Source organism: Syngnathoides biaculeatus, chromosome 4, assembly GCF_019802595.1.
Source record: "Syngnathoides biaculeatus isolate LvHL_M chromosome 4, ASM1980259v1, whole genome shotgun sequence".
Classification (NCBI taxonomy): domain Eukaryota; kingdom Metazoa; phylum Chordata; class Actinopteri; order Syngnathiformes; family Syngnathidae; genus Syngnathoides; species Syngnathoides biaculeatus.
The window spans coordinates 21,812,376-21,825,871 of record NC_084643.1 but is presented as its reverse complement, the minus strand read 5'-3'; the positions used below and the strand labels follow the sequence as shown (position 1 = coordinate 21,825,871).

The window sequence follows — 13,496 nt, the reverse complement described above, 5'->3', positions numbered from 1 at the left end:
CCTCCGACCGACCCTGTAAGCCTGCCGCTGCTAATATTTTTGCTTGTTTTGACTGACTCACTGATTACCGACCTTGGAACGAATAAAGGCTACTGCTTGCTCGCCTCCGGAGTCGTGCATTTGGTTCCGCCCTCGAGTCTCGTTTGTGACAGAACGATCTGGCCAAAACAAGACCCAGCAGAAAAGACCTGGCGTTGCCGGGACCGACGCAAGGTAGACCGACTGTCGGAGGACCAAGCCTGTCTGATCCGGATAGGCTCCATGATGTCCTCCCCTTCTGTGTCACACGCTCCGCCTGCGAGCTACAAATACGTCCTGACCACGACCCGTCCAGCACCTCATATTCTTTTGGACTCTTTTGGACCTAGATTTATATGACCAGCTGCCTGACCACGACTCAGATTATTTTGACTATGAATCTCTTTGCCTGATTGTTAATCCCAGTCAATTTGTTTCACCTCCCCGCGTTTCCAGCTCCCGAGTGTCTTCGCCCGGTAGGTCCAAGTCCTCCAATTTGTTTGTGGGAACCTGCTCGGCCATCTACCCGGGTCCTCCGCATGGCGTCCAGAGGAGACGCCCAAGCTGGGCGCTCGCTTGTGCCTCCCGCTGCGCGCCAACCAAGACACTGTCCTCTTCCACCCACTCCTCACCGGCAACGGTTGAAACAGCAGACCCGCAGCTGGCAGCGAAGCTTCCAGCCCAGAGGGAGGAGGGGTCGCTAAATCACGAGGTCTTCTATCATGAAATGCGGGCGTAGATAGAGTGGCAGAGCACCGAACTGGCGGGCCTCACGGCTACGCTGACGTCGCGGTTTCTACAGACTCGCTGCTGACCCATGTTCACGCTGTAGTGGCTACGGATCCGCTACCAAGCAAGGCTCATGTCGCTGTTGCAACGGATCCGCTCCCGAGACACGCCCACGTCGCGGTTTCAACTGACTCGTTGCTGACTTATGCTCACACGGCAGTGGCAACTGATCCGCTCCCGAGTCAGGTTGCGGTTTCAACAGATTCTCTGCTTACTCTCGTTCATGCTGCAGTGGCAACGGACCCGCTACCGAGCAAGTTTCATGTCGCTGTGGCAACGAATCCACTACCGCGCCATTCCCACGTCGCTGTGGCAACGGATCCACCGTCGCCACCATGTCACACCCACGTTGCAGTGGCGACAGGTTTCTGGGCGACCATCGAAGGAGAAGGATGGAATTTGCTATCGAAGATGGGCCTGCCAGAGCGTCTGCAACGTGTGTTTTCCCAAAGAACAAGACCCAGGAGTGACGTGCAGAGGGCTCAGAGACTGGAGCGAATTCTGATAAAGGCGAGGCGAACTATTTTCCTCCAATGAAGAGGAGGAGGACTTTATCATTCCCGTCGCTCCATGCCGTGCCCAGGAATGATCCACTCACGCCCCCTAGTGTCTGCCAGTTCTCCTCCGGGACCCCTGACTATGAGCCAGTCTGTCTCCATCTGAAGGAGCCGACTCTCATTCAGGAGTAAGCGCCCAGTTCAGGAGTGCCAAAGCAAACACCGGAAGTGCAACGACACAGCGTACTGCCGCCTGTGGGGTTTCAGGAGCCAATCTCCAAACCTCACGTTCCGGTCCAGGAGGTAGCAATGGCGCTGCAGCCGCCTCATGTTCCTGTCCAGGAGGTGGCAATGGCAACGCAGCCGCCTCACGTTCCTGTCCAGGAGGTGGCGATGGCGACGCAGCCACCTCACGTTCCTGTCCAGCAGTACCGGTGATGACCGGTCCGTGGCCGTTCAACGCTCCTGCTTCGTCCGCGACCGGCCCAAGGCCGCCTCACGCTCCTGCTTCGTCGGCGACCAGTCCACGGCCGCCCCCCATTCCTGCTGCGTCGGCGACCGGTTCGCGGCCGCCCCATGCTCCTGCTTCATCGGCGACCGGTCTGTGGCCGGCTCATGCTCCTGCTTCGTTAGGGACCGGTCCGCGGCCGCCCCCCATTCATGCTGTGTCGGCGACCAGTCCGAGGCCGCCCCACGCTCCTGCTTTGTTGGCAACCGGTCTGCGGCCGCCCGATGGTCCTGCTTCGTTGGTGACCGGTCCGCGGCCGCCCCACGCTCCTGCTTTGTCAGCGACCGCTCTGCGGTCCCCCCCTGTTCCTGCTTCGACGGCGACTGGCACGCGGTCATTCCACGCCCTTGTCTCGATGGCAACAGAGGATGGCGATGGCTGATTGGCATCCTCACCTTCCTGTCCAGCAGATGGCGACGGTAGCACAGTCCTCTTCATTTGAGTCCCGGCGGTGATCAGTCCGCGGCCGTTCCACGCCCCTGTCTCATTGGCGACAGGAGCTGGGGAGTTCTGATGGACCACCCCGGAATTGGAAAGGCTTTGGGATGGCTGTGATGCTGATTGTGGCGGACATGGCTTTGATCTTTCTCTCCGTCGTCCTCCTTGCGCCGGATAATTCCAGACCGCTTTGTGACCTGACTTCGTCGGCGATTGATCTCTGGCCGCCTCATGACCTAGTTTCACTGGGGACCGATCCATGGCTGCTTCACAACTGAGCCTCAGCAGCGACCAATCCCCGGTCGTCTCACAACTGCAACTTGGGAGGGCTTCGTTCGGAGCAGTTGCATGCTGTTGTGTGCCCCCTGCTTCGCCGTTGGGTTTCTCGACAAGGCCATCCACCCGAATCGCCCCGTGGGGATCCTAGTGCTTGGCATCCGAGTTGTCCTCCTGACCTGTCCAGTCGGACGCCTCGCGTTTGGTGGCCTGGATGGTCATCGGACAGACTGAGGTTGGGGGGGGATCATGACTACCGCTGCTGCACCTGACTGTCTGCCTGATACCCAACCTTGGAACAATAAAGGTTTTTCCCGAATTACCTCTGCGTCTCCCGAGTCCTGCATTTGGGTCCTCCCTCCGTCTCGATGGGTCGTGACAATTTCTGGACTGAAAGCATTTGGATTTGGTATCAAAAGATGACTATGAGATCAGCTCGGTGTTTCAGCTATTATTTTCATGGGGCATATTTACATTTTGATAGAATAGGATAGGATAATTAACTGAGGACACCAATTTTAGGTGAGCAAAAAAATTGAAAATATAGATCTAAAATAGATTAAAGGAATGGGACTATATTTATTTTTGAATCTTTTGATTAGAAAAACTGTATCAAGCCTGTGACCCAATGACATCACCAAACTTAAAATTGTTCTTTCGAGGTACTTTTCCACTTAGTGCTACAGTATTACGTATTTCAGTTGTTGTTTGTTCAGTCGTGTTTGACTCATTTTAAAATCAGGAGATTGACTTGATCAGACTAAAACCTTCCACGTATTATCCCTGAAGAACTCCTTTGTTGTTTTCCAAAACTGTTTTTGCTGCATGTTATGGGATCTTCTAGACCTGTTTGAAAGCATCTTTCTTTTAATTGATTGCATGTGAGCAGATTGATAGGCAGTAATTCAAACATTGTACAACTAAATTCAATAATAAAATTGTAACCATTAGGTATTTGTGCCTCTCTTGCCATGATCTGATGCATTTTCACCTTGTGCGCTTTATTTTTGTTGTGGTCCAGGGAGGAGAGTGAGAGTGTATTAACTCTCAAAGGCCTGACCCCGACTGGAACTCTTCCCATGGGTGTGCTGTCAGGTGGAAAGCAGACATTACAGACAGGTAAGTGTGCTTTTTTCCATCACCTGCTTCCGCTTTAGCGCCTTTCTACGAGCTGCATTACATTCTGGGTGACCATCAATTCCCAAGAACATTTCCTCACTCCTGTGTCACCAAGCATGTTTGTGTTTACTGTTTTTTTTTCTTGCTGAAAGGGTGACAGAACGAATACATTTTAAAGTTATTTATTGAATTCTTTTGTACAAAAGCCTTTATTTGCAACGACAGCTTCATGACGGTTCCTGTATGGAGAAACTACTTACATGCATTGCTCAGGTGTCATTTTGGCCTATTCCTTCCGCGGAAGCGGTTGTTAAATCTTAATCCTTCCACGGCCTTCTTTTATGGACCTTGAGTTTTATTTCTTCCCATAGATTTTTGATTGGATTCAAGTTAGGCGGTTGTCTGGGCATTTCTAGAAGATTTACTATTATTTTATTTTTTAAAACCAATTGACCCCTCCATACAGGGCACTTAACCACGCCTCCTGAAGTTACGTCACTCCACGATTGCTAACCTCAGACAAACAATTAGCAAAAATGGCGGCGCAGGAAGAAAAGACGAGAGCGAAATTGTCCGATTTACCAGCTGATTTTTCACTCGCATTCTTACCGAACAGTTAAATATCGTTATCGAGGGTTATTTCAATGGTATTTACATGCATATCGACGGAGAAACCATTGATATTAGCTCGAGATCTTTCCGGCGTCAGAGGAAGACCGAGAAGCCACATAATATAATATATTATAACCCAAAGACGAATTTGTCATTGACTGTTTCCTACTTTCGTGTTACCTATCACACTTGTGTGCAAAATCTGTACAATGTGTATCTGTATAGCCGTTTGTGAACCGCCGTATGAAGGAAAAGAAGAAGGCGAGGCTTGATTTCCGAGTTGTTTCTCTCGTTTTCTTTGTGTAACGTCACACGCTTCCCTCAATAATTATTCTTGAATTAGTGCCGAAACTATGTAAGTCCCGACCGAGTACGACAATCACTACTTTAGTGTCCTCAAACATCCTTCCTTCAGTCTTGGTGTCTCGGTGCATGTCGAAGGCTTTTAGGACTCGCTAGTCCGGTTTAGCTTAGCTCACTAGCCGCCAACAAAGAGACACGTTTGTGCAGTCAGGTCCTCGCAAAGTATCGCTCAACACAGATCAAGTGTGTCAATCATTCACACGTAGCTATGTTATGCAAGCAAAGAACTGCTAATTCATTTATATGAGACATGTATTGAAAATCAAATATAGGGCATACCTTCGTGCCAACATAGTCCGGTTTAGCTTAGCTCGCTAGCCGGCAACAAAGAGACACGTTTGTGCAGTCAGATCATCGCAAAATATCGCTCAACACAGATCAAGTGTGTCAATCATTCACACGTAGCTATGTTATGCAAGCAAAGAACTGCTAATTCATTTATATGAGACATGTATTGAAAATCAAATATAGGCCTTACCTTCGTGCAAACATATCTGTTCCGGTTGATTTTAGATGGATTCAGTTGATCATACGATCTTCCACAAAGTTTAATCCATCGAAGACATTTTTCGTACTCGGTCTTCTGTTCCGGTTGATTTTAGATGGATTCAGTTGGTCATGCCGTCTTCCACAAAGTTTGATCCATCGAAGACATTTTTCGTACTCGGTCTTCGGTTTTGGAAAGGGTACGAATTGAACTCCACCAACTAGCCTATCAGGATACCTGTCGTCACTATTACAAAGTCCGTGACTACACCTCTTAACCATATCTATTGTTTAGAAACCCAAAAACGCTAACAAAAGCTATACTGGACCATGCGACTTTGTCAGAGGTAATGGCGGACGCCAACATTTATGCAGATCTCTGGCCTCTGATTGGTCAGCGACGTGGATGTCGCAATTTCTACGGAGGGGTCAATTGAGAGAATCCTTGGCATTATGCTGTGGATCATAATCCTGCTGAAATGTCCACCCTCGTTTTATTTTCACGGTCTTTGCAGATGGCAGCTGATTTTTATCAAGACTGTCTTTTTGCATTTGCCCATTCATATTTCCTTCAATAATGTGAAGTTTGCCAGTACCATGAGCTGAAAAGCAACCCCACATATCCCCCCTTCAAACCTCCAAACTTCACATAGTATGGTGTTTTTAGGGTTGAGTTTTTCTCTCATCTGACCAGACTACATTCTCCCAGTATCTCCCTGACTTGCCCAACTGTTGTTCATCAAACTTTGACTCTTTGAGTCTTACATTGTGAACATGCATTCTGGCCATGGGGGCGTAATACACAGTTTTCCTTGTGACTTTTTGAAGCCCTCCACAAGTGGTCCTTGGCTCTCGGACAACTCTTCTGGTTATTATTTGCACCCCTCTGTCAGAAATCTTGTGAATAGTACTTGATCGAGGCAAATTTATACTGGTATGATTGGCTTCACGCTTACATATTGTATCCCCTTGTTGTGGTCACCAGTTCATTCAGAAGGTTAGATATGCTTCTGTGACCAATGCCATCATTATGTTTTGCAATAAATGGTTTGCAATGGTCTTGAGATGGTTTTCTATGCTTACTCATCATGAGGTGTGTCTTTACTCACATCTTGGCACTGTTTTTGTTGGACATCAATTCGAAACTGAACCATCTGATAATCATTTGAAATGATGAGGGGCTGGATTGGTGTTTGATTATTGATAGAGTTTAGGTGTCGTCTTGGCTTTCCTTCTTCATCTATTTTTAGATTACTTGTGTTGTTTCATCCATCTCGTGACATTTGTAGGTCAGTTCCTCCTTTTGAAGTATATTTAGTGAGAAAAATGTAGATATCTTAAATACTTATTTCAGTCACTGCATTTGTGACAGAACCTTGAGTTTCCTTTCTGAATCAATATTTTCAAGGACTTTGTCCACAAAATTCTCCCACCAATGCGGCCCACTGATTAAAAAAAAAAAAAGTCACACAACACTGGTGCCTCACGTGACCCCATGCATGCCATTAGAAGACACAATTTTACCACATGTATTTCTAAATTCTGAGTTCTCTGAAATTCCATAACCTAACCTAACCTAACCTAACCTAACATAACCCTCAGTGGTGTTTGACTTCAGAGGTTTTACTTTTTTTATGTGTGAGAAATTAATCATCAAATTAAAGAATGAACAAAAATCATCATTGTAATTTCATATGGCACACTGATCAACATGAGTGTGGGGGTCTACAGATCATGAGTGAGGTGCTCAGAGCTTCCCTGGTCTGCCAGTAGCTTTTAAAGTGCTATAGATCAATGCCAGCCTGCTCATCACAAGAAGCACCCCTGGATTTTCAAGGCCGAACCTCTGAGAGTTTAACTGTCGCCTAGAAAAAGACTGCTGACCCTCTGATCTAAAGGTCAGTGCTTGCCCTCGCCCCCCGGAGAACATGTTGGGTGCCATGCTGTGCCACGCTGGAACCTTGCAGGAGTTGTGGAGCCTTCAGAAGGGAAACCACGTTATGACCTTTAGGAGAATGTCATTGTTCATGTCCGCTTTCGCCACCATTTTCAGAATACCAAGACTGCGTCAAATTTAGAAAGCGCCTTTCATTTGTGGATTTTCCCTTCCTAACAGATCACGATATAGTTTCTCACCCAAAGACTGTTCCAAATATATAAACAACTTCTGAATTACCAGAGATCAGATCAAGCATATGAGGATTTTTTCTCACAACAATAGAATATAATAGAAATGACAGGACACTACAGACCTCTGGCAAAAATTTGGATCAGCTACATATACTATGCGACATGCCCAGATATGCATGTATATCTGATATTTTTCAGCCTTTGCGTCATTTTTATTTCTTGAGTCTAGTAAACCTCGATTGAAATACAGTTAAATAAACATAGTACTTACTTTACTTATAGCAAAACCATGCAACATTAATTTGAGACTCTAAATTGCCCCGAGGTGTGATTGTGAGTGCGACTGTTGTCTGTCTCTATGTGCCCTGCAATTGGCTGGCAACCAGTTCAGGGTGTCCCCTGCCTCCTGCCCGTTGACAGCTCGGATAGGCTCTAGCACTTCCATAACCCTTGTGAGGCTAAGCGGCTAAGAAAATGGATGGATGGATGAATGGATGGATAATATAGACTTCAATTGGACACTTGTAATTTATTTTCCTAAGCCAACCAGAGCTGCAACATAAGGATAAAAGAGGAGCCATGGGTTGCCGACCCCTGGCCTAGCCGAACTGTAATCGATAATAGTCTTGTTTATTGAAGTATACTTCTTTGTTGTCAAAAGCTGGTATTGGCACTTCACCTGTGTTCTGGATATCTACACATGCGGTTGTTGCGTATGTTCTTAAAATGTAAACAGTGGTATTGTATATGAGCCACTTGAAATGTACATATAAATTAATGAAATATACTGTAGGTAATGAGATGGACAGCTTAGAGCTGGATTGTAAGTCTTGCCTTAAACTCCTTCCATTTTTTCAACTTCGATTTACTTGGATGACAGTAGGTGTTGTTGAGAGTCTAAAGAGTCTATTTGTATGTCTACACACATTTTGGACAGCATGTGTGGTGCAGTTTTTATATTATTTTTGTCGGGTGAGGATGTGCTGTGCTAACGTCCTGCCTGATTACTGTTGTGTGTCCCCCAGTTTTAGACTCTCAGTCCCTGATCAGGTCAAAGTTTGCACATGCAAAAACAGGCACAGAGTTGATTACTCATGCTAACAGATGTGGAAGCGGATCTATTAACCAGGTGCACCGAGGACTGTGTCTGCCAAATAGACAGTATTGCTGTAGAGTTCATTTTGCACATTCTGGGAGGAGTCGATACAAATAGATACTGTACATTTTGTACAGACAATGCAATTTATTAAACGCTAGCTGTAATGCATCGGTTGCATCTCGAAATGCAGGCGCAAGCCAGTATGCAGAGCGGTGTCAGCATAGGGAGAATTTTTCTGCTTATGTCAACATTTTTTTAATACCACAGTCAAAAATGTTCCTGACATATTTATTAAGCAATGCCATTTTAGAACTTCAATCAGATCTCGGGGCTGAATTGGATCCAGTCATAAGGAGGAGTCAACCTTTATCACCTATGACACAAAAATTATTTCAACTCTGAATTTCCCTGCGTCTGGGTCATTTGATTTTACCACCCTGTGACAATTATTACTGACCTCTCCCAGAGCAGTTTACAGGTGTGCTGTTCCAAATTTTAACCACAATGTTACACAGGATGGACATTTTTTGGCTTTCTCCAAGTGATTGAAACAGTGGATTTCCTTGCTGTTGCTGTTTGTCTTCCACTCACACTTCTAATTCCATCACTTCAAATTTCATTTTCTGCTTTTGATACTTTCCCAAAATGTTACTGGGAAAAGCCATCACATTGTGTGTCAGGCGCAAAACCCTCATAAAAATGAGGCAGCACAGCACAAAAGTGCACGCAGTCTGCTAGAGCGAGTGAACATGTAATTTAGTCCCTGTGTGAGACCTTAGTACTTATTCACTCCTTGGCGTGTCACGATAACTGCTACACTAGCCTGGTTTACATGAGCCTAATATTGATTGTAATCGGTTTCAAAGCCCAAGCCAAATGAAAATGCGCCTTGTAAAAACCTCAATCGGGATAAAAAGGCTGAATACAAATGGAATTTCATTCAATTTCACAGGGGTGGAATATTCCTTTTTTCAATCAAATAATGACAATGCTGCTCAACTCTGTTGGCTCACTGTGTGATCTGTACGCTGGGTCACTACAGCAATGAGCATTTAGTCAGGAAAAAATAAATTATCGAACAACAAGTCTGTCTATTACTTATCGCGACAAGCTTAATCACATGCAATGTACCCACCAACAGTACATGCAATTTAGCGCATATTTTGTAGTAAAGCGGACCCTGAGGGCTAGGTCAAACCCCCCCCCCACACACACACACACCCACACACACACTCTCACCAACGTTTTCATGTTCATTTCCACTTGCTGGGAATTAGCCTAAACATTAACTGTCAAGCGCTAGTGGTATTATTTCAGTATCAAAATGAAAACTGTTCATGCCACAGAGGCTTGAGTTCAATTATGTATTTGCTGGCTCTTGTATGTGCTGCATTGTAATGTCTCCCTTTTTGCCTTCTTTTCCCAAACTCTGTTTTAACGTAGCTACTATTGAGGCAGCTAAAGCAAAAGGTACGCATGGCTTTTTGGTTCAGTTATCATGCATATTACCAATTACACATACTGTTGCATTATTATGTAAACTATAACTGTTGGTTACTCTTGCATTATCAGTGTCTTTTGTCTTATAATTTTGTAATGTAACGCTTACACAAATTTTTAAGTGTTGCAATTCCAGAGGAACATACTTACTTTGAAGAATTACACGCTCACTGGATACAAAGGGACTGTCATTAGCACAGTCAAATAAAAATGAAATTAAATCTGCGCAATCTTATTCAATACATTTATCAGAAACTCTCGTTTTACACATTGAGTATAATCATGATTTTTTTTTTTTTTTTTTTTAATAAGGATCAGAGTTAGTTTTTTAATTGTAGTTGTGGTTGGCACTGGGGTGGAACTGCTCCGCACTGTGTCACATGGGTTCTTCTTGCCAATAGTGGCTCCCCAGACTGAGAAAAGCCTGTTAAGGCCTTGCTAAGACCTGGGACATCCCTTCCCGGGATATTTTCAGCAGCTAATCCTGTTACACCATTTGGGTGTTGCTCGATTGTCTGCCCCTGCTGTTTGTTTTGTGAGGATGCGAACCCAATCACACTTGGTCAAACACGCCAAATTGAGAAGGCACACATTACAGTGTTAATGTGTCTTTAATTGACATACGTAGTCTCCAACCAAATGCAATCACATATAGAGTATTATTAATGATATTAAGCCATCCCTTTATTTATTAAATTACACACTGGTATTATAATTCTGCAGGCATTGAAGAGGAATGATAAAATGCCTCCTGTTAACCAGAGCATAGTTGAAACAAAGTCGCTAATAATTAATATTCCTGTCCCACTCTATTCTCTTTGGGACTTATTCACATTAAAACAGATCAGTTATTGGTACAAAAACAATATCTACCCCAATTACTATAATATTTTACAATTATTTGAATATAATGTTGCTTATTCTTATACAGAAAACAAGTTGCGGTAACTTCACCCCAGTAAAGCAAACAGTTGAAAATGCAAACTGATCAACTTCACTTTAATTTAGAAAAAAACCCCAACAACATTGGATTAGTCTCTGTTATCATTAATCCAAAGGTTGTTTGATGTTGTTGATGTAAAATTCTTCACACCAAACAGAACAGGAAAAAGAGCCTTCCAAAACATTTTCCTACAGAATTGTCCAAAGCAGTGATTCTCAACTGTTGTCACTCAGAAATTTGCATAATCTTATTGTTTCCAAGTCGTGACACGCTTTTAAAAAGGTTAAGAGTAATCAACATTTTTTTTTCATTACTGTGAAAAGGCTTCCTCACTCAATCTCACCCTGCCTGTCTGCTCCAACATGGAGAAACAGGCTTTAACTCCTCACTCTCAGCACGTTCATCCAATGTACAGCTTGAACAGCAACTCATGTAACAACGCAACTTGCTACAATTTACAGTACTAGGATACAGTAAAAATAAAAAAAATAATAAAGGAAACCTTCCGTTGTTACATGTACTGTTGTTGCAAGAGGTATGTCCCTAAAGGTATCATCGAGTCAGTTGTGGGTTAGCGCATGCTTGTATGTGCGTCCCCTCAACCGGTGCTCACTTTCTCCAGCCCCCAACAAGACGGCAGGAGAGACAGTAGCTGGATGCTTTTTTCGTGGCATTAAGTGTTCATTTTGTGTTTATAGCTCGTCAGCTAACGTTAGCAAAATGCCTTTTCAGATGGGCGTGCCGGATGCGTAAAGACAGTGCTTGTGCTTTTCTTAGACTTCAAGACAGACTTGCATATTTTTCAGATGATCTACTGGTCTCCTTTTTTAATTTTTGGGAAAATGACACAAAATTGATGCACTGCCGCTTATTACCTATTTGCTCTCTTCACCAGCAGCCTCCCAGGTGTCCATGATGTTAACACAAATTACAAAACTAAGTGGTTGCTGTCACTCTAAAAACCGTCGATGCAGGGTAATAAAGTCGATACGTTGAATAATTGACTAATTGGTTCAACCCCCAATGTACAGTAAACACATGTACAGTATTTTACATTTTTTAAATGCCATTTCAAATTAGTTGTACCACCAAAGATGCCGCCCATAAAAGGATGAGCTGCACTGTATTTGTTCTGTGGTTAGAAAAAACAGGAAGTAACAGTTCTCGTTTCTTTGCTACAATGTTCCGTGTGGCAACTTTGTACACTTCAAAATTGTAGAAAAAAAATCACACTTGTAATTTTTAACTAGCTGTCCGTGACCCACCCATAATGGATCCGTGACCCAGATTTGGTTCACGACTCACCAGTTGAAAATCACTGCTCCAAAGTTCCTCGCTAAAATGAGTAATAGAGATGCAGCGAGAACTATTGCGTCTCCTGATTGGTTAAGTGATGTATTTTAGACCTCTTTTTAAGGCCAGGAAGTCATTTCTTCTTTTTATAACAATAAATATGTATTCAATGACTGTCCTATAAGAAGTAACATGGCAAGAAAATGCAGTTTCCAAGGTTACAGATATCTGATCTTGCAAGAGAGCCTTTATTTATGTATTAAGTTCTCAGCATGTTTTTAGATAATATATATCCTTGAGTGTTTGTTGCCCCTTTAACTTGATTCACTATGAATGTTTTCAAACAATCCCTCACAAGTTTGCTTTTCATTTGCTCACCTATTCTGCTTATTCGGTTTCCATGGCTGTTCTGGACCTCTACCGTAAGTCAACCGAGCATGAGGTGTTTGATTGTCATAGTGGGTTTCCTCGGGTGTTTCCAAGTTATTGTGCATGTGTCGTAGTCACCGCCCATCTGTGCTGTGTTAGGCCGATAATGTGTTGTAAAGAAATCCGACAAGGACGACAGAAGAGCATGGCGCAAAACCAAGACTACGGAAACTCAAATGGCTTTATTCACAGAATGTGTGTCGCTTTTCGTCATTTTATTTCCTCTTTTGCCTTTCAGCCATCCAAGGCTTCTCTCCCACAAGGAAGATTCGTAATTTCGAGGAGGCCCGCGGCCTAGACAGGATCAACGAGAGGATGCCGCCTCGCAAAGATGGCCAGCAACCGGACGGCACAACCATCAACAGCAGCGCGCCCAACAAGAACGGCACCGACGGATAGGCCTAGGAAACGGCGCATTTCCATCCTAATGCAGCCCACCTCATCGCCGCCAATCCCGCCGCACCTCGCTTTCCTTTCCCGTCCGTCCTTCTCCACCCTGTCCATCTTCCGCATGCATGCCGTTGGGTGGGGGAAAGGAAGCAGACATGTTGGTGGTGAAAAGACAAAAAGGAGACCACACTGCTAACAAAAGCTTCTGGGTAAACAATCATTGGGGAATATTATTTATTAAAGACATATATATTAATGTGTAATAACATCTGGTGATGGAATGAAGACATTTGGCAAATTTGTTCAAACGTTTCCTGTACAGTCCAGTCCACTATTTTACACGTCAGTTATACAGGTTAGGTTATACAAATGTAAACAATTTTATTTGGTAAGATGAAGCTTTACCCTCCTTAAGTTTTTTTTATTTTTTATTTTTTGTTAATGTGTGTGGGAATGGAGACGTTGACGTATGAATTCGATAGCCCCAGCATGCTCACTTTTGAAGTTTTTGTCAGCATACCAAGTGAGCTACGCTGCTTATAGTGGATGAGGGAAAATTACTATTTTATACCGTGAACAGAATTGTGATGTCTTATTTATGAAACG

General features: G+C 44.1%; 1 protein-coding gene across 3 annotated transcripts in view; it reads left to right on the top strand.

Annotated features, from left to right (window-relative positions):
• Positions 1-13,389, top strand: part of ppp3cca (protein phosphatase 3, catalytic subunit, gamma isozyme, a) — a 49,665-nt gene extending 36,276 nt beyond the window's left edge. For 2 of the 3 annotated variants that reach the window (XM_061816685.1, XM_061816686.1), the window contains 3 exons: positions 3,548-3,645; positions 9,779-9,805; positions 12,739-13,389. In XM_061816685.1, coding sequence (XP_061672669.1) covers positions 3,548-3,645; positions 9,779-9,805; positions 12,739-12,899 — 286 coding nt within the window. In that variant the 3' untranslated portion in view covers positions 12,900-13,389. The remainder of the gene's footprint in view (positions 1-3,547; positions 3,646-9,778; positions 9,806-12,738) is intronic. The other variant, XM_061816687.1, reaches the window with a different exon arrangement.
• Positions 13,390-13,496: the final 107 nt, after the last annotated feature.